The sequence below is a fragment of the Arabidopsis lyrata genome, assembly GCF_000004255.2.
Source record: "Arabidopsis lyrata subsp. lyrata unplaced genomic scaffold ARALYscaffold_5, whole genome shotgun sequence".
NCBI lineage: Eukaryota > Viridiplantae > Streptophyta > Magnoliopsida > Brassicales > Brassicaceae > Arabidopsis > Arabidopsis lyrata.
Window position 1 is genome coordinate 18,123,301 of NW_003302551.1, and position 20,640 is coordinate 18,143,940.

At 38.7% G+C, this 20,640-nt stretch overlaps 4 protein-coding genes across 5 annotated transcripts; 2 read left to right on the forward strand and 2 right to left on the reverse strand.

The window, feature by feature from the left end:
* The first annotated feature begins 297 nt into the window (after positions 1-297).
* On the forward strand, positions 298-3,708 carry LOC9314186 (aladin). The gene is made up of 14 exons (XM_021025088.1): positions 298-595; positions 694-749; positions 877-1,041; positions 1,180-1,294; positions 1,379-1,478; positions 1,581-1,760; positions 1,990-2,048; positions 2,268-2,355; positions 2,439-2,520; positions 2,749-2,848; positions 2,938-2,989; positions 3,083-3,220; positions 3,328-3,415; positions 3,501-3,708. Exons 1-14 carry the CDS (start codon positions 538-540, stop codon positions 3,561-3,563), a joined length of 1,344 nt encoding a protein of 447 aa, XP_020880747.1. The 5' UTR covers positions 298-537; the 3' UTR covers positions 3,564-3,708.
* On the reverse strand, positions 3,637-4,576 carry LOC9312454 (50S ribosomal protein 5, chloroplastic). The gene is made up of 2 exons (XM_002878072.2): positions 4,395-4,576; positions 3,637-4,139 (listed from the first exon to the last, which is right to left on the reverse strand). Exons 1-2 carry the CDS (start codon positions 4,489-4,491, stop codon positions 3,781-3,783), a joined length of 456 nt encoding a protein of 151 aa, XP_002878118.2. The 5' UTR covers positions 4,492-4,576; the 3' UTR covers positions 3,637-3,780.
* Positions 4,577-4,674: 98 nt separating this feature from the next.
* Positions 4,675-6,977, forward strand: LOC9314187 (probable protein S-acyltransferase 1). Its single transcript, XM_002876340.2, has 5 exons — positions 4,675-5,046; positions 5,418-5,597; positions 5,699-6,004; positions 6,104-6,325; positions 6,427-6,977. The coding sequence occupies exons 1-5, from the start codon at positions 4,990-4,992 to the stop codon at positions 6,676-6,678; spliced, it is 1,017 nt and encodes a 338-aa protein (XP_002876386.1). The 5' UTR covers positions 4,675-4,989; the 3' UTR covers positions 6,679-6,977.
* A 1,215-nt stretch (positions 6,978-8,192) lies between these two features.
* LOC110228054 lies at positions 8,193-11,824 on the reverse strand. Of its 2 annotated transcripts, none has more exons than XM_021024144.1 (5): positions 11,558-11,824; positions 9,971-11,441; positions 9,192-9,673; positions 8,778-9,105; positions 8,193-8,705 (listed from the first exon to the last, which is right to left on the reverse strand). In XM_021024144.1, exons 1-5 carry the CDS (start codon positions 11,560-11,562, stop codon positions 8,361-8,363), a joined length of 2,631 nt encoding a protein of 876 aa, XP_020879803.1. In that variant the 5' UTR covers positions 11,563-11,824; the 3' UTR covers positions 8,193-8,360. The 2 variants fall into 2 exon arrangements, with proteins under 2 accessions (XP_020879803.1, XP_020879802.1); XM_021024143.1 differs by having other exon boundaries at positions 8,193-8,708.
* Between the last annotated feature and the right edge of the window lie 8,816 nt (positions 11,825-20,640).

The window sequence follows — 20,640 nt, forward strand, 5'->3', positions numbered from 1 at the left end:
CAAAATCAAAAGGGCAATACAACACATTATGATGCAACTTTGTTACTTGTGTACTCTATAAGTTACACTCGTAGAAAAAAAAAACACATTCGCAGAAAAAAAGAAAGAGAAACCCTTTTAATTTGTGTTACGTAAATTACCGAGAAGAAGCACATAAGCAAAAACCATTTCTTGAAGCCAAGAAAGTTTTTAGTTTGTTGTGACTAAAAAATTAACACGAGATTAGGAATGTCAGGGATGGACTAAACCGGTCCGGTCCGGCTCTAATTTAACTGTATAAAGTTTATGCCCGGTCCAGTAATAAGCTCAATCCGGGGATAAAATAGTCTTTTACGACTTAACCAAATCCCCTGCCGGAATATACATTGTTCAAAATCAAAACCCCTAAACTCAAATCCTCTCTCCGTTTTTCCGGCGAAAATCCGTCGCCGTTCTCCGGTCACTGTCTACTCTCACCGTGTGATTTATAGTCTAATCAAACCTTTTGGGCTATCTTAATTTGAATTGCGGATTCTACTAAACTCTAGAAAAGGGACAATGGCATCTTTTCCTCATCCCGGTTCCGTCACCGTCTGCGAGATCAACAGAGACTTGAGTATGTTAAAGCTTTTCCTTTCCATCTTCTGTACTCTATTTGAAAAATCTAGGGGTTTCGAAACTTTCTGAGCTAATGGTTGGATTTTCGTAATGCAGTTACGGCTCAGAACTTGTCTGATGAGCGAGCTCTGGAGACATATGGAAAAGTTCTTGTATGTGGGCGTTCTCTTTCGTTTCTGATTTTCATATAGATTTAAACCATACTTGTAGGTAGCAAAAAGCTTTGTTTTTGACAACTTCCATGTTTCCCGGATTTGGGGTTTTTTTGTTTGATCACAGGGAATGGTGTTTAGCCCTGTTTCGTTCGACTCTACACCTAGTTCTCTTCAGGAAAATGAAGGACAAGAGAATGGAGATAAGGCAAGTGTTGAGAGTAAAGGACTGGTGGCAACACTTCAGATGAAGGTTTCAGACATTCTTAAACAGATTTTACAACCCACCGATGTAAGAGTTTTGATTATCAGTCTGTTGGTTTCTTTATGTATCTATGGAAAATTGATAGGAGGGATGTTCTTTGCAATTTCAAAATGGCATTATCGTAGCTGTTAATAAAGCCACAGCCTTTCACCTTTTCTTTTCTAGGTAACTCTCCTCTCAGAGATTGATCTTCAAGGAGTGAGTTGGCATCAAGGGAAGCATATTATTGCCTTTATATCTGGTGCAAATCAAGTTACAATTCGTGATTATGACGACAAAGGTCTGTTTTCTATAATTCAATTTTAGATTCCTAGTGCACATTTACAGGATTGTGCATACTGTTTCAAATTCTTCTTTTGAACAGATGAGAAGGAACCTTGCGTTTTGACAAGTGATTCACAGAGAAGTGTTAAAGCCCTTGAGTGGAGACCAAATGGTGGAAAATCCCTATCCATATCCTGTCGGTGAGTATTATTGGCCTTCTGATACTGTCTACTTTCTAGAATAGCTAGTTTCCATAGATAGTTAAGCTTGTATGTACTCTAATAACTGTTCCATTGAAACAGGGGAGGAATATGCATATGGGCTGCTTCCTATCCAGGTAACATGGCATTGGTTAGATCCGGTGGTTCCGCGTTGAGGGGAAGTCTCTCTCGAGGATCCGGAACTCGCTGGATTTTGGTTGACTTTCTTCGGTGTCAAAATGATGAGCAAATTAGTGCTCTCTCATGGAGCCCCTGTGGAAGATATCCTAAATTTTTTTTTTGCTATAACTGTTTCGCTTTACTATATTTTGGTGTTGATAGTTGACTGTACACGTTTAACAAGATCATTTCAATTACCATAGTTGTTTATCGAGCTGAATCTTACGGTAGGCATTTGTTGGGAAAGTATCTGGATTTGTTGGATCTTTTTTGTCTTTGCATCATGGTTCTCTAACTTTGTCCATCCTGCTATTCCTTGACCTATTTTCACATATTTAGCATCAGCCTCATATGACAGCTCATCTTTCACCATATGGGATGTTTCTCAAGGTAATAGAAGGACAATTTAGAACACTTTCTTTATGCACAACAGCATGCAAATGTTTGAACATTTATCCTGCTTGCGAAGTATCAGTAAATCAAGTCACACAGTTGATCGGATAGAATTTGTTGTCTTGCTCTTATTTAACATCCTATGTCTTGAGTTGAGATGAGAAAATGCATCTTGCAATCCCTTGTTTCTGAAAGTGATCTGTATACATCTTCCAGGGGCGGGGACACCTATTAGACGGGGACTAGGTGGAATATCAATGCTTAAATGGTCACCTACAGGAGACTACTTCTTTGCAGCAAGATTGTAGGACATCAACTCTTTTTCTCAGATGTGGAAAGTAACTTCCTGTTTGATATGTTTGCTAATAAAATGTTTTTCTGTCACAGTGATGGGACTTTTTGTCTTTGGGAAACAAACACATGGACATCTGAGCCCTGGTCTTTGTCTAGTGGATCTGGATCTGTCACGGTAAAATCGTGAGCCCATACATAGAATAGTGAGATATGCAATAGAGTATTGTTAAAAGTGGTTTTGTTGGAGAGGTTAACATCACTAGTGTTGTAAGCATAGCATATTCTACACGACTCCATTCTGTTTACTAGCATTCATCTTCCTTCTTTTATGTATGAAATTGCAACTGTGTTCCATCTTCGTAATTGGACTAAGCTATAATACTATACTAACTTCTATTGATAGGGAGCGATATGGGATCCCGAAGGACGGTTTATCTTGATTTCGTTTTCGAAATCTTCAACACTGGGTTCTGTTCATTTCTCATCCAAGCCACCATCCTTGGGTATGTAGAAACTTTGAAGTCGTTTTGCCTATACTACTAGAAATACTTACCAGTTACCAAACTAAACCTCTGTTTTGCGTTACTTTCAGATGCCCATCTATTACCAGTTGAATTGCCAGAGATTGCTTCTCTTACTGGCAGGTAAATCATTTGATTGTTTTGTTCAATAAACCCGTGCAAAGGCCTTCCATTAATTTCTTCCTGAAATTGTATCTTTCATAACTGAATAACCAGTGAGGGCATCGAGAAGATAGCATGGGATGCATCTGGAGAACGATTGGCTGTGTCATACAAAGGAGGCGATGAAAATTACAAAGGATTGATTGCCATCTACGACACACGAAGGACACCTATTGTATCAGCATCACTAGTGTAAGTAACTCCTACTGTTATCCATTCCATTGGTCTTGACCTTCTTTTGAATATATCTTTGCATAGTCTAAATCTATAGACAAATCGTAATGCTTTAATGATTACAGCGGTTTCATCAGAGGACCTGGAGAAAACCCAAAAGCTCTCTCCTTTTCATTCCATGACAAGTTCAAGCAAGGTCCACTCCTTTCCGTGGTAAGCCATATGCTTTATCAAGTCTCACATGCCAAAGTATATATATAGATAGAATCAGTTAGTTAATCAATCTTCCTTGTTGCAGTGTTGGAGCACCGGATTCTGTTGCACCTATCCTCTCATTTTCCGCTCACATGTTCTTCCTTAATAGCTAAATGGTTCAAATTCAATGCAAGTTTCAAACTTTTGGGTTCTCTTTTGTAGACTGCTCACTCTTAATATACGAAACAATGGTTGTATTTGAAGAACTCAGATTGAAGTTAAATCCAAAAACAATGGTTGCATTTGAAGTACATTAAGGGTCCTTGAACACCAAAAAGAACATTACAAAAACGAATATGAAAAGCAGCAAACAGTTGAGTCACTTAGACATTCTTGTTTTTCTTCATCTTGGAAGGTGGCCATCGACCCTTCTTCCTCATCCTACGCTTACGAACCAGACGTTTCCTGCGTAGCCTAATCTTCTTGGCCAGCTTCATCTTCAGCCTCAGTTCCAAGAGCAGTTTCTCTTTAGCTTCTTTTGATTCCAATGGTAGTTTATCCACTGGAACAGCAGCAACAACAGTATTTGGTTCCTCATTGCTCTCGGGCTCAGCCCCGTCCACGCCAGAAGCAGCCGCCTTCACCACAATTGCTACCGCCCTTCCATGGCTAGAGTTCAAGCTGTAAGCACTGAGAGAGACTCTGTTCTTTGACTCAACAGCGTTGGGTTTAAGGCTCCAAACTGAAACACAAAAGATTAGAGCATTACAAGTAAACCAAGTGTTCGATTAAATGCCTCAATGAAAGCCTACTTTGATCTCTTAAGCATAAAACCTGACTGCCCTAAAACAAAAGTTCTTATTTTTTCGAGAACCAAGAAATTGAATTAGCCAAGGAGCTCGAATTTGGTTTCATAGGTCTCTAATGGAGTTGATTTCCAACACAAAACGAAGCAAAAGCGAAATGTCAAGAGTAGAAACGAGTGAAAAGGCATTACCTGGAGAAGCGAAAGACGAAGGTTGAAGAAGGCGCGACGAAGATGAAGAAGAAAGAGAAGAAAGAAAAGGGAGAGAATTGAAGCAGAGAAGAGCCATCTTCTTCTTCTAATGGAAGAATTCGTCTTCTCTGTGTCTCTAGTGGATAAGCTTTTTTCTCCTTGTCTGTGTCTTCTTAACGAACGGATTGGATTGATCCGGTTTAAGTTTCCTCAGAGAATACAAACCGAACCGGCCTATTTCTTGATTCGGTTTGAAATAGATAAACCGGAGTTGGGTACTTTTCATGACACGTGGCTGCCCCAGTGTGTGATTGGCGGGAGAAAGGCTAAGTTAAGGGTGTTCCAGAGAATGATGTTGTTGGTGTTTGAGCAACTTCCAATGGCGGAGGACAAATCTATGGAGAAAGGCAGAGAGAGAGAGAGAGAAAAACCAGATCTCTCAAACAGAAGAAAGAAGGAGAACAAAATCCTAACAAATCGGCGGCCGGATTTTGAATTCGCCTGGCCGTGAAATCCAGAAAACGGAAAGAGGAAAATTCGTTTCTGGAAAAAAGCGAAAAACATTTCTCAGTTTCATTCCCCGAAGAAAAACGTTATGTCTTCTCAGAATCCTGAACGAAAAAGGATCTATCAAGTTTGGCCCGCCAAAAATGTAAGACTTTTCATGATTTGACAGGAAATTTGCATTTTTTTTTAAAGGTATTTTACCTTTGGGAGATAAGAATGAATGAGCAAAATACCTCAAGATGTTCGGAATTGATTTTGCTACTTTCTCTGTGTGCTAGAGTTTGTAAGAACATGAGCTTTTAAGAACAATCAGGATCTTGCTTTTGCTCTAATCATGTGTGAATCTTAGACTATTTCAAAACAAAAAGGCTAAAACTTTATGGAGAGAATCTTAAAAGCTCATGTTCTTACATAGTCTAAGATTCACACATGATTAGAGCAAAAGCAAGATCCTGATTGTTGTCTATATGAAATCATTGTCTCAAGTGGAGTTTCTCTATTTGTTTTTGTATTTAGAAATTTTACTGTGGGGGAAGACTAGTGTTTGGTCCAGATGCATCGTCGCTTCTTTTGACCACATGTATGATTGGAGGACCAGCTATCACTTTCTGCATCAGGATGGCTTATTTGATCAGCCATCGTCACCCTTTCTTTCATTCTCTTACTTTGATGGGTGCAATTCTTCTCACATTCATGGTATATATAGTATATAAAGCATTACAATTTTTACTTACTTTGTAAGCCAGAGCATACCTAGAGCCAAACTACTGCATCTCTTACTTCTTCCTTTTATGCAGGCTTTTACTTTTCTCTTCTTGACATCATCGAGAGACCCCGGGATTATCCCAAGGAACAAACAAGTGCCTGAGGCAGAGATTCCTGATGTTATCACCCAATCGACAGAATGGGTGACTAACAAATTAGGAAATATGAAATTACCTCGAACAAAAGATGTAATGGTGAATGGCTTCACCGCGAAAGTGAAGTTCTGCGATACCTGTCAGCTATACCGTCCTCCTCGTGCCTTTCACTGCTCAATCTGCAACAACTGTGTCCAAAGGTTTGATCATCACTGTCCATGGGTAGGTCAGTGCATCGCCTTGGTAAGTCTTGTCTTACTGGAACTCAAATTCTCACTTCCAAGACAAAGAGCTGAGTAAGATCTATGAGTTGATATGTTATTTACGAGTTTTTTTTTGCAGCGTAACTATCCATTCTTCGTCTGTTTCTTATCATGTTCAACACTCCTCTGCATCTATGTCTTTGTCTTCTCATGGGTCAGCATGCTTAAAGTCCATGGCGAATTCTATGCTGTCCTTGCTGATGACTTAATATTAGGTGTTCTTGGCCTCTACTGCTTTGTTTCAGTCTGGTTTGTTGGTGGACTTACTGTCTTCCACTTCTACCTTATCTGCACCAACCAGGCAAGATTCTTTTAGCTTTTAATTAGCAACAAGTGAATGGGTTTTCGTTGTTTTTCCAAGTAGCTATTACCGTTGGTCTGATTCTTTTGTTGTGTTTGCAGACGACCTGTGAGAATTTTCGGTACCATTACGACAAGAAGGAAAACCCTTACCGAAAGGGGATCTTAGAGAACTTCAAGGAGCTGTTCTTTGCAAGAATCCCACAACCTTTGATCAATTTCAGAGATTGGGCGCCAGAAGAAGAAGACGATGTGGAGGTCGGATCCATAGCCTCTGAGCTAGGCAGAAACTTTGGTCTAAAAGACACAAAAATGAGCAGTGGCAAGTCTGATTCCGAAGTTAGAGAACGGTAACAACAGTGGCACGGCTGTCAAGAGATAAGTGTAGATGAAGAAGCCACAGCGATTGCTTTGGTTTACCAAGAACCAGCGGAATTTAAGGAGAAACTCGAGCGTGGATGTGAGATCAGGATATAGGCCAAAGAAAAGGAGAAACAGGTGTAAATTTACTTCTGTAATTCAAAGCCATGTATCTCTCTCTCTTTACTTGTCAAAATGACTTTTAAAATTTTTCGCATTAAGAATAGGAATTAGGAGAATTGGTGTATATAATGCTTTCTTGCGTTACAGGTAATTCAATTTGGTGTATATCATTGTCTTCATCTTTCTTTTAGGGTTCATATAATTTTGCCAACATATCACAGTCGTAGCGAAAAAATAAACAAAACAAAAGAGGAATGTGAAGAGAAGATGATGATTCGTTGAGATGTTCAATATTCTATGGGTTGAGAATAACATTATAAAAAAAGCTCAAAATACTTTACCAATTGAGCAAAAGCTATATATAACAAGTATAATATCTCACGGGAAAAAACCCGAAAAAACCGTCATTTATTTTTTTTTTGGCCGTTTAATACCTGTGTTTTTAAATTTGGAATAAAAATACCTCATTTAGTTTCGGTTGGATTTTAAAACCATCGTTTTAAAAAACTTGGTAAAATCCTACTCCCGCGTTAACGGCTGTTAACTTTCCTAACGGCAGTACTAACTGCGGTTAACACTTAACCCTACGTCGTTACTTAGATCCAAATTAAGACACTCTTGCCCTTACCTCAATTCCCCCAAATCGATTTGAGAGCATAGAACCCTAATTTCTCTCCATATTCTCTTCTTCTTTACACAAATGATGAGTCAAAGTTCTGGGTCTGATGCAAATTCAGTTAGCCGTAGCTGGGGTCCTATTTGCAATTGTGGTAAAGCAACGACGGTTACAAAGGCATGGACAAATGAAAATCCGGGTAGAAGATTCTTCAGATGTAGTGTTCATGGCTTCATCAATTGGGCGGATGCAGAAAAGCCATTTGGTTGGCAAAAAGTGAGCTTGTTGGAGGCGAGAGATGAGATTCGTCAGCTAAAAGAGTCTGTAAAGGCAATGAAGGAACATGTGGTTAGTGTCTCAGGGTCTGCATCTAACGATCATCTGAAGAAATACGAGGAAGAGAAGAAGAAGCTTGAGGAAGAGAAGAAGAAGCTTGAGGAAGAGAAGAAGAAGCTTGATGAAGAGAAGAAAAAGCTTGATGAAGAGAAGAAGAAGCTTGAAATTGAAGTTATGGGTGCTAATGAGAGGGAAAAAATGCTTAGGCAGTTGATTGTGTTGTCTTGGGGATGCTTCATTGTTGTTGTTGCCATGTGCCTTAGAATGGGAAACAAGTAAAACTATAGTTTGTCGTGTTGTCTTGGGGATATTGTCATTGTTGTTCATTGTTGTTGTTTTGTTGTTGTAAAATTCTAGTTTGTCGTGTTGTCTTGGGGATATTGTCATTGTTGCTGTTTTGTTGATGTAAAACTCTAGTTTGTTGTTGTAAAACTCTAGTTTGAAATATCATAATCCTAGTTTCATTAATCCAAAAGAGCCGTTTAGTTTGAAAAGGTATAGATCCCACCAAAAACAAATCAGGATCAACCAAACACCTAATCCTACATAGTTATCATCCTACAAAGTCATTCAAAACACAAAAGAGAACATAAAATTTATCCTACTTCTTCTCAGGTCGCCAAACATCAAAGACCTTATCAGTCCAAGGTGACATAAAAAAGACTGGAGGTCTTGGAGCTTCATCTGATCCTTTACCACGGCCCTTTCCTTTACCCTTGCCTTTATCCTTGCCTTGACCATTTTTAACTCCAGGAGGACGTCCACGAGCACGGCCTCTACCACTTGGATTAGCTGCTGGTGCACTTGAATGCCGCGGATTTTGTGTAGGTTGACTCTGAGCAGCAGGTGGTGTGGATTGGCTTTGAGCAACAGGTGGTGTGGACTGGCTTTGAGCATTCTTCCACCTCTTTGGTGCATTGTGGATGCTCCATGGATCATCATCATCATCCTGTAACAACTCTGATTAGTAATAGTAAAACAAATGTTGAATTTACAAAGCTAAAGTCAGAATACTTACTAGAGACTTCCTTGGTCTTCCCCTTTTGCGTGGAGGAGCTGATTGTACAGTAGGGTTTTTGCAGGTTCCCTTATTGTGACCAACTTGCTTACAATTGCTACATGTGACTGTTTTTCCTTCTCTTGTTAGCTTTGTGGGATTAGTTGATGATTCAGTTGGCTCCTTAACCCTAGCAAACTTCTTTGGTCTCCCTCGCTTCTTTCTCTTATCCGGCACTTCAATTGTTCCTTTGCCTGTTCTCTTCCACAATCTTTCTCCATTCACAGGTTCTATGTTGTCTTTGTATGTAGCTTTCCAGACATGTGTTGCAAGGTGTCTATCAACATAGCTACATGGCAAGCAAACCCAATAATCAATACACAGTTTTTAAGTTAAAAGTATTGTTAAAAGAGTTTAAGATTAAGTAACACTTACTCTTCTGGATCGCGGTTCTTCTCTGTGATAACAAATATAGCATGTGGACAAGGAATGCCTGTGAGATTCCACTGTCTACAAGCACATTCTCTAGTCAAGAGATTCACTGAGTAACTGCCAATACCCTCTAACACCTCATATCTGTTCTCACCACTTTTAAGAACTTGGCAAAACTTAGCTGACTTGCGGTTGCCTTCAAGGATCTGCATTATTTTTGGTGGAAACCTTGTCTTACATTTACTTGTCTTGTCACAGATCTTAGCTATACGCTTCATGCAGGATCTCCTGACCTCCTCAAGCATATTTACCACTGGCAGCTTCCTTGCATCCTTAATGGTTCTGTTGAAGCTCTCAGATAGATTGTTGGAAACATCCTCACAGCTAGACTGACAACTGAAGAAGGCTCTGCACCATGTTCTTGGATCAGTTTTCAGCAGATCCTCATGAGCTTCTGGATCATATGATCTCAATGCATCCATGTTGAATGAGTAGTCCCCTTCTGTTGCACTGTATGCAATAGCCCAGAAGTAGCTTTCATGGCAGTAATCACCATACACCTTCCTCCAGTTGGCATAAATGTGTCTAGCACAATGCCTATGTTCTGCTTCTGGAAGTAAATCAGCCACAGCATTGATTAATCCTTTTTGCTTATCAGAAATAACAGTCAAACCAACCCCCACACCCAAATCTAAATCCTTCTTCAGCTTCTCAACAAACCAGGCCCAAGATTCATTGTCTTCTACTCTTACTATTGCCCAAGCAATAGGATAAATCCTATTATCCGCATCCCTACCAACTGCTGCTAGAATCTCACCCTTCAATTCCCATTTAAGGAAAGCCCCATCTAGTCCAATAATTGGCCTACAACAACTCTTCCATGTTCTTCTTAGCTTCTCAAAACATATATAGAACTTGTCAAATTGTTGCTTACCATTAGCTTGAGAGATGGTGACAATCTCTGTGTGTGTCTCCTTATTAGACCTCTGAAGCTCACCTTCATAATCCCACAGCTTTGCAAATTGTTGCCTCTGTGTTTCAATAACCAAATTAAACGCCATTCTTCTGGCTTTTTGGCATATCCACTTAGACACTGAAATCGTGTACCTCATCATTATCTCATCCTTAATGTCAGTCCAACTCAGGGTTGGTCTCCTTCTTGCTTCATCTCTGAATAATCTGGCAATCACACCTTGTTTCAGCATCCTAGCTTTTCCACTGATTGCATGGTGGTGCGCATCAACATATGTTTTAACTGACCATTTCCCTACCCTCTTGTCCACAGAACAATAGATCTTCCATTCACAATTCTCATGACTGCATATAGCCATAAGCTGTGACTGACCCCATTTGCATAGCTTCACATCGTAATTCATCTTCAAGACATACCTCAGAAGTTGATCCTTAAACTCTTCTCCATTGTGAAACATCTGCTTTAACCACAAGTAAGGTGGCTTATCCTTGCTGAATTTTGCTCTTGATATCTCTCTTTCTTCACGGTCAAAAGCATCCCATTCTTCATCTGTATCCATAGCAGGGTCAGGTCGCTCAGCATCCATGCATTGTCTCTCTAACTCTTCTTCATCTTCTTCATCTTCTTCAGTTTGACCCGCAGCAACTCCTTCCTCAGTTTGATGAGTAGCTTGAACATCAACTTCTTCTGGAACTTGGTGAGTATCCTCATCAACAGCTTCTTCTGGAACTTGGTCAGTATCCTCATGAGCAGCATTAATTTCTTCATAAAATGCACTAAACCGAGGATCATCTCCCATACATTCTTCGACTGGATCTACACCATCATCTTGTGCTCTGTCTTCTTCACCAGTTTTATTTGCTTCACCCTCTGCATCAGACTCTTGATGCTCTCCAACATCACTCTCTTCACCAGCATCACACTCTTCACCAGGTTGTGGCATAGGAAACGGTGTAGGTTCAGACACACCTTGCTGAATGTAGATATCTACTTCACCACCAATCAAAGCTTCACTACACAATTGCCTAATCCCACTATCTCTGTCCTCAGAGATAGCTCTTACTGAATCTACGTCTTCATGGGAAAGTTTGTACCAAACTTTTTCTACGGCACCAGACACTCCATTCTCTTTAGGGAAATCATCGAAGATCGACCACGTCATCAGGTCTGGATCCATCAACATTTCCCTCTTCTCGAATCCTCCGATGTATGCGAAACACTCATCCTTGAAGGAGACATCTCCTCCGAACTTAATATTAAGTTTCAAGCAATCGAAACCACTGCACAGAGAGAGATGAAGTTAGAAACGTTGTCGATTAATCCCGAGAAACCCAGAAATTGAAACCCCCAAACCCATAATTTCTCCAACCCTAAAAATGCCTAATCGATTACATACCTCATCACGATGCGACCAAACTAACTCCTTGAACTCAAATTCTAACCAAACCGCAAGTAATCAAACGCCTAGACACATCGATTAACACGATTTCAAAGACATCGATTTCAAAGAGAATGAGAGAATAGAGAAATTAGGGTTTCTGATCCCAAATCGATTTCTGGGTAGAATGCGAAAGGGTAAGAGTGTCTTAATTTGGGTCTAAGTAACGACGTAGGGTTAAGTGTTAACCGCAGTTAGTACTGCCGTTAGGAAAGTTAACAGCCGTTAACGCGGGAGTAGGATTTTACCAAGTTTTTTAAAACGATGGTTTTAAAATCCAACCGAAACTAAATGAGGTATTTTTATTCCAAATTTAAAAACACAGGTATTAAACGGCCAAAAAAAAATAAATGGCAGTTTTTTCGGGTTTTTTCCCGAAATTATTATTATTCTTTGCTATAAAAATTGTCATTATTAACATTTTTAATTCAATTTTTTTCTAGATCATAATGTTTTCCAGACAATTTTGTAGGAGTTTTTAATCCTAATAATTTGAGTTGATCCAATCTAAATTAAACCAAATAAATTTAATCCAGACTACCAAACGAGCTTTCACTTTGGTTAAAATAGATTTATCTACAAAGCAACTATTTCTCTAGTGAGAACCACTAGTCACGAGACCACTACCATAAACAACTGATGTTTCAATCCAAGTTGGCTAAGTTGGAGATCCAGCGGCTTGGTTAAGTAAACTCCTACAGTTTTTCACTTAAAGTCCACTTGAAGGAAGATGGATTGTGGCTAGGTTTGGGCAAATAAACCAAACTAAATGTACCAAACCGAAACCGAAGCAAAAAGAATCGAACTGAACCAAACGAAAAATTTAAAAATAACCAAATGGATATTAAATTCTATAACCGAAAGAATCGTAACTGAATCGGTACCGAACCGAAAATCTTGGGTAATCGAAAATATCCGAAATACAATTATATTTTCAAAAATATTAGTTATTTATAGACTAAATAATCAAAAATATAAAAAAAATAGTAAAAATACTCGAAAATAACTGAAACATATCCAAATATATCCGAAAATATCCAAATAACCGAAATATCCGAAAATATCCAAAGCAAAATAACCGAATGGATACTAAATTTTAAAATCGAAAAACCGGAACCGAACTGAAACCGAACCGAAATTTCAAAATACCCGAATGAATACTAAATTTTAGAACCGAAAAAATCGAAACCGAATAGAATCGAACCGATAACTTATCAGATAACCGAACGCACAGCACTAATGGTGGCAATCAATTTAGACGTACGTCGAAGGTGATGTTGTTTTCACGTGGGCCATGTTCGAGAAAGAAATGTGGGCTCATTTTGGCCCAAACAATTGTGAGGACTTTGACGATCGAGGCCGTTTCTAAGATTTAACGGACGGGAAAACCTTGTGAGAGTTAGTACCAAAGAGACTTTGAAACGTTACATAACAAAGTGAAATCAAAAACGGATTTGATTGAGACTTACGTCGGAGGATTGCAAGTTTGCAACTATTAGAATGTCCCACATTGCTTGGGATTAAGATCTTTGGATAGTATATAAAGGATGTGGCAATCCTTAACTCTTGAGCTAGCTTTTGGGTTAAGTTAGGCCACATTCCTAACATGGTATCAGAGCGGTGAATTCAACTTCACCATCAACGATCTTCGTTTCCGATCTTCGTTCTCTTCGTTCTTTGACCTTAGTCAATCGGATCTTCTCTCCCGATCGATTCTTTTCTTCAAATTTGAGCTCAAAATGGTTACTCTCCGTCGTACTTCGAAGTGATTAGCACGCGGTGCTAGTTCTTCAACTCCAGCTCGATCGAGGACTGTTCGACCTATTCCGACGACATCCGCACCTATTCCGGTGGATCCTACACCTATTCCGGTGGTTTTTGGAGCTAATCCTGCTTCTTCTTCAAATCTAGTTCAAACTCAGGTTATTCCGCCTCTAATCTCTCAAGAAACCTTCGCTTTTGATGGAATCCAGTTTTCGCCTTATTTCTTGAATAATGGTGATAATCCAGGATCTTCAATTATCTCTGAAATTCTTGATGGAACAAATTATAACACCTGGATCATGGCCATTACTAATGCTTTAGATGCTAAGAATAAACTAGTGTTTGTGGATGGTTCTCTTCCTAGACCATCAGAGACACACACGCACTATCGCATTTGGTCACGGTGTAATGCGATGGTGAAATCTTGGATTCTGAATTCTGTTACAAAGGAAATCTATAATAGCATTCTGAGATTCAAAGATGCTTCTGAGATTTGGCATGACTTAATGGTGCGTTTTCATATCACCAATCTGCCAAGATCTTATCAAATCACACAACAAATCTGGTCTCTTCATCAAGGTTCAATGAATCTATCCACATATTATACAAAGTTGAAGACATTGTGGGATGACCTTGATGGAGCAGATTGTGTTCAAACATGTCAGAATTGTGCTTGCTGCAAGACTATTTCAACACATTCGGAGCATACAAAGATCATAAAATTCTTGGCTGGTCTTAATGAGTCTTATTCAAGTGCTCGCAGTCAGATCATTATGAAGAAGAATGTGCCTACTCTTGCAGAAGTTTACAATTTACTTGATCAAGATCACAGTCAGAGAAGCATCAATCCTGTTCAAACTGCTTCAGCTTTTCATGTAGCTGCTCCTGAGATACCTTCAGCTTCTGTTCTCTCGATTAATGCAGCCTACAATGGTCAAAAGTCTACTCGACCTATTTGTTCTCACTGTGGTTATAATGGTCATACCAAAGACACTTGCTACAAGATTCATGGATATCCCATTGGTTTCAAACACAAAGGGAAACAACCCACTACTGGTGCAAGTAAGCCTGTTGTTGCACAAGTTGCTCTCACTGAGCCTAAAGTGAATAATAACATCAGCATTGGTCAGCCTTTTTCTTGTCAACCGCCTGCTCTTTCACAAGACCAGATTCAAGGTGTCATTGCCTATTTTAACTCACAACTATCAACACCACTCGATCAGACTTTGATGCCATCCACCTCTGGTGGTCTTAACACCGCATTACCTGGTATGGCTTTCTCATCCTCTACACTTCATTTTGTTGGGATTTTGAGAGCCACAGGTAACACATTATCATCTAAGTCTATGATCATCGATAGTGGAGCAACACATAATGTTTCACATGATAAATCTCTCTTTGTGAGTATGTCAGATACTTTCTCTGATAAGTCTGTGACTTTACCAACGGGTCCAGATATTAAAATTGCAGGCATTGGTACAATAAGATTGAATGAATGTCTGGTATTGAACAATGTTCTATATATACCAGATTTTCGTCTCAATTTGCTCAGTGTTAGTCAACTAACTAAAGATCTGAGTTGTCGTGTGATATTTGATGAAGTATCTTGTATGATACAGGATCCTATCAAGGGCTTGACGATTGGGAATGGTGAGCAGATATCAAACCTATACGTCTTGGATAGAGATTCACTTGCAGCTTCTAATGATGAAAACATGTCCTATTCTGTCAATGTAGTAGCAGATTCTACCTTATGGCATAATAGATTAGGACATCCATCTGTTGCTAAGCTAGAATCTATTACCAATGTACTTGGAATCAAACAGAGTAATAATAATAAAGGTCTACCTTGTTCCATTTGTCCTCTTGCAAAGCAAAAGCATCTTCCATATATTTCTAACAACAATATATCTAAGAATGCTTTTGACTTGCTTCATATAGACTTATGGGGACCTTTCTCTGTTCCTACTGTGGAAGGATATAAACATTTTCTAACCATTGTAGATGATCACAGCAGAGTAACATGGGTTTATCTACTCAGAACCAAGTCAGAGGTTTTAAAAGTGTTTCCTGACTTTCTTAAAATGATTGAGACTCAATACAAGGCTGTTGTCAAAGGTGTAAGGTCCGATAATGCACCGGAGCTTCAGTTCACTGAGCTTTACAAAGCTAAGGGGATTCAGTCATATCACTCCTGTCCAGAGACTCCGGAGCAAAATTCGGTTGTTGAAAGAAAGCATCAACACATTCTAAATGTGGCAAGATCACTGATGTTTCAGTCAAACCTTCCATTGGAATATTGGGGAGATTGTGTTCTGACTTCAGTTTTCCTAATCAATCGTTTGCCAACACCTCTACTTCAGAATAAATCGCCATTTCAGGTATTGACATCTAAGAAGCCAGAGTATAAGGGTTTAAGAGTGTTTGGTTGCCTTTGCTACAGTTCTACTTCTTCCAAGAATCGGCATAAATTTCAGCCTAGAGCAAAAGCTTGCTTATTTCTTGGTTATCCTGCTGGATATAAAGGCTACAAACTCTTGGATCTGGACACACATACCATCCACATTTCCAGAAATGTTGTGTTCCATGAAGATATATTTCCCTTTGCTACTGGTATGTCTACACAACCTGATTTTTCTTCTATTTTTGACTTTGTTTTAGTTAATGGCCAGGCTTTGGATAGCACCAATTCTATAGAAGTAGGAGATTCTTCTAGAATTGAAGAAGATACTATCACTGCCAGTGCTACTAAAACAAATGATAGTCAGAATAAAGGAAAAGAGAAGAGAAAGTCTAAGTCACCAGCTTATCTACATGATTACTATTGTAATATGACTGCAGCTGATATACCTCATCCATTGGCTGCTTACATGTCATATGAAAGACTAACTGATGATTATAAAGCCTATATTTGTGCAGTGACACAATTTGCAGAGCCTTCAAGTTTTCATCAGGCTAAGAAATTCGATGAATGGATTCATGCCATGAATGAAGAGCTTATAGCCCAGGAGAGTACTAACACATGGTCTATTTGTTCTTTGCCTCCGAATAAAAAGCCTATTGGATGTAAGTGGGTTTATAAAACAAAGCTCAATGCCGACGGAAGCTTAGAACGTTATAAGGCCAGACTCGTTGCTAAAGGCTATACACAACAGGAAGGTGTGGATTTCGTTGACACTTTTTCACCTGTTGCTAAGATGACTACAGTAAAAGATCTTCTAGCTGTTACAGCTGCCAAGAAATGGAGCTTGCATCAATTAGACATTTCAAATGCCTTCTTGAATGGAGATCTTGATGAAGAGATCTACATGAATCTTCCTCCAGGATATACAGCAAAGGAAGGAGAGACTTGACCTCCAAATGCAGTTTGTAAGTTACACAAATCCCTTTATGGATTAAAACAGGCTTCAAGACAGTGATTTTTAAAGTTTAGCTCTGTTCTTTTGAAGCTTGGTTTTCAGAAATCTCATACAGATCACACTTTATTTGTGAGAAATATTAATGGGAAGTATGTTGCAGTCTTAGTCTACGTGGATGACATTATTATTACTGCGAATGATGATGATACGGTTAGCATTCTGAAATTGGATTTGCAGAATTCTTTTAAGCTCAGAGATCTTGGTACTCTGCAGTATTTCCTTGGCTTAGAAATAGCAAGGTCTGCTAAAGGGATTTCAGTTTGTCAAAGGAAGTATGTACTTGAGTTGTTGGAAGAAACCAAGCTACTTGCCTGCAAGCCGTCTACTATTCCTATGGATCCTAATATGAAGCTTGTTCTTGATAGTGATGAACCTATCATTGATGATCCGCAACTATACAAACGTTTGGTAGGAAGGATGATGTACTTAACAATCACAAGACCTGACATTACTTATGCTGTTAATAGGTTGTGTCAATTCACCTCTGCACCTAAGATGTCTCATTTAAGGGCTGCATATAAGGTGTTACACTACCTCAAGGGAAACATTGGTTTGGGTTTGTTTTACTCCTCAGAGTCTGATATGGTTTTGAAAGCTTTCACTGATGCGGATTGGGGCTCATGCAAAGATTCAAGGAGATCAACAACTGGTTATTGTATGTTTCTAGGGAACTCACTTATCTCTTGGAAATCAAAGAAACAGCCTACTGTTTCCATGTCTTCAGCTGAATCTGAATACAGAGCCATGGGTTTTGCTGTAAAAGAAGTTATTTGGTTGGTGAATCTTCTCCAGGAGTTGCAGGTGCCACAGTCAAGATCTGTTGCAATGTTCTGTGATTCTACTGCTGCCATTCATATTGCAAATAATGCAGTATTTCATGAAAGGACAAAGCATTTGGAGCTAGACTGTCACAAGGTACGAGAATGTGTCACTAGTGGCTTGATAAAAACACTTCATGTCACCACTGATCAGCAAATTGCAGATGTTTTCACTAAAGCCTTGTATCCATCACAGTTTCTTACTCTGGTTGGCAAGATGGCTTTGATTTCTATATACATGCCATCTTGAGGGAGGGTATTAGATGTATAAATGAATTGACTCAACGGTTTATGTTAAACAGGCTAATTGTAATTGGTTCAATGTCTTAGACCAAAACCCTCTCACTATATAAGAGGTTTCTATTGTAAAAGTAATCTCAAGATGAATAAAATGTTTTCTCTCTCGATTCTCTGTAACAAACTTCTCTTGCTTCTTTTATTCATCTAATATGGTATCAGAGCCCAAAGTTGGCCCAACAAGCAAATTTCCCACAAAAATGGTTTCCCACCTATGTGGCCCATATAAGTGGCATGTCTTGTTGTATTTCCGAGATGTTGGGCTTGGGCTGTTTCCTGTTGGACCGTTTCCCACCTACATCTCGAGGAGGCCTATTAGAATGTCCCACATTGCTTGGGATTAAGATCTTTGGATAGTATATAAAGGATGTGGCAATCCTTAACTCTTGAGCTAGCTTTTGGGTTAAGTTAGGCCACATTCCTAATAGCAACCCAAGATTGTTGATGGTATTTTCGCATGTTAGCAATCATTGATATCAAAAGATATACATATCTTTGAGATTTTATTTATTTCAGATTTCAAAAGCTAAAATGAATTAGTAATTGGTATTTCTTTTTTCTTTTTTGCTAACATGTGTTATGAGTTAGTACACATTTTGCATCTGTTTGTCGAACTCATTATGCATCTGTTTGTCGAACTCATTAACAAATGAGTTATGTCCTCATTTTGCATCTGTTTGTCGAACTCATTATGAGTTACAGAGTTAGTACACATTTTCCTTAGATACATAAAAAAAAAAAAAAAAAAAAAAAAAAAAAAAAAAAAAAAAAAAAAAAGAGAGAACAAATATGTTGATGGTTAAGAGAGTTCAAAGAGAGAAAGAGTACATCTTCTAAGACGGAACATGTAGTGAAAAATACATATTGTTCTCAATTTATGAAAGCACGTTAGAGTGTAATTCCTATTACACATAATTTTCATTATTGTCTTCAAAGAATTTCATATTAAGTTTGATCATACATATGTAATTCCTAAAGATATACTAAGTCATAAAATCAATGAATAGTCTTATGAAATAAAATCAATACTAAAATTGATATACTATACAAACTTTCACTAACCTTATTTCATAAAAATATTCGTTGATATACTATAAAACTGTTACACGTCTTTTAAAAAATTAGATGATGACCCGCACCAAACATGGGATTAGAGAATTATAAGATGTTAATAAAACGATATTAAAATGTATAAGTTTTAAAACAACTATCTAAACAAGATGATAAAATAGAGCATATAGACAGAGCTTAAGTTTGTGCGCGTGAGTGTAAATCAGCTTATTGCTTCAGTGATCTACGGGACAATAAATTTTTGGATGTCTACTTTCTCGCTGCCAAAGGGTTGCATTAGAGAGATTGAATCCATTTGCTCTCGCTTTCTTTGGTCTGGTAATATTGAAAATCACTCGAAGGCTAAAGTTGCTTGGACGTCTCTATGTGTGCCAAAAGCTGAAGGGGGTCTTGGCCTAAGAAGGCTTTCGGCTTGGAATAATAACTTGTGCCTGCGGCTTATATGGTTGCTTTTCTCAGGAAGTGGCTCCCTTTGGGTCGCCTGGCACTTGCATCATCAAAACCTCTATGAAGCCAGCTTCTGGAGCATAAGAGGAAGAAGCAGTGATTCTTGGTTGTGGAAGTCTCTCTTGAAGCTGCGACATTTGGCTTCACAATTTGTGAAGTGTATTGTTGGAAATGGAAGAGATGCTTGGTTCTGGCATGATAATTGGACACCTTTTGGTCCACTAATCAAGTACTTTGGAGAACATGGTCCAAGGAGTTTAAGAGTTCCTATTACTGCTAAGGTGGCTGATGTGTGCAATGCAAGCGGGTGGACAATTGCACATCCAAGGTCTGATCAGGGAGAGTCCCTTCAAATTTATTTATCATCTATTCAACTACCAACCTCAGTTTCAAATTCAGATCATTTTGAGTGGGTTATTGAACGCAAGTCTACAAATGGGTTCTCTTCTTCCAAAACTTGGGAGCAGCTGAGGCCAAGAGAAGATGAAAAAGCTTGGGCGCCTCTGATTTGGTTCAAAGGCCATATTCCAAAGCATGCTTTTCAATTATGGATCACAAATCTTGATCGGTTGCCAACAATGGCAAGACTAGCTTCTTGGGGCCTTGATGTTTCAACTGTTTGCAGTTTATGTTCCACTTCTATTGAGAACAGAGACCATTTGTTCCTTGAGTGCGCTTTCGCTAGGTTTCTCTGGAAAAAGATTCTGGAAAGAATTGGACACCCTCAAATCTTTTTCTCGGACTGGAATTCTATGTTGGTATGGGTAAAGGTAAACAATAGCTCCTCTCCCCTCACTCTTAGGCTGCTTATCATCCACACTCTAGTCTACAATGTTTGGAGGCAAAGAAACAATCTTCTTCATAATCAAATCACGGTTCCTCCGATGGTTGTATTCAAGGACATTGACCGGCAGATAATCAACACGATTACAGCAAGGAGACACATGAAGAATTTCAAGAATCTTATGAGGTGTTGGCTTCACTAAGGGTCCTCTGTTTTCTATTTCTGAGAATGCATCTATATTGGCCTTTGTTTTTTACACTCTTTTTTTGGCAAAGATCAATTGTTTTAGGTCTTATATCATGTAACACCTAACTTTCATTATATATGATATTTACAATTTTAGCAAAAAAAAATAATAATAATAATTATGATATTTTCAAGCATATGGAAATAACATGTATTTTACTATTTTCAAGCTTATGAAATTGATTTGTGTGGTTC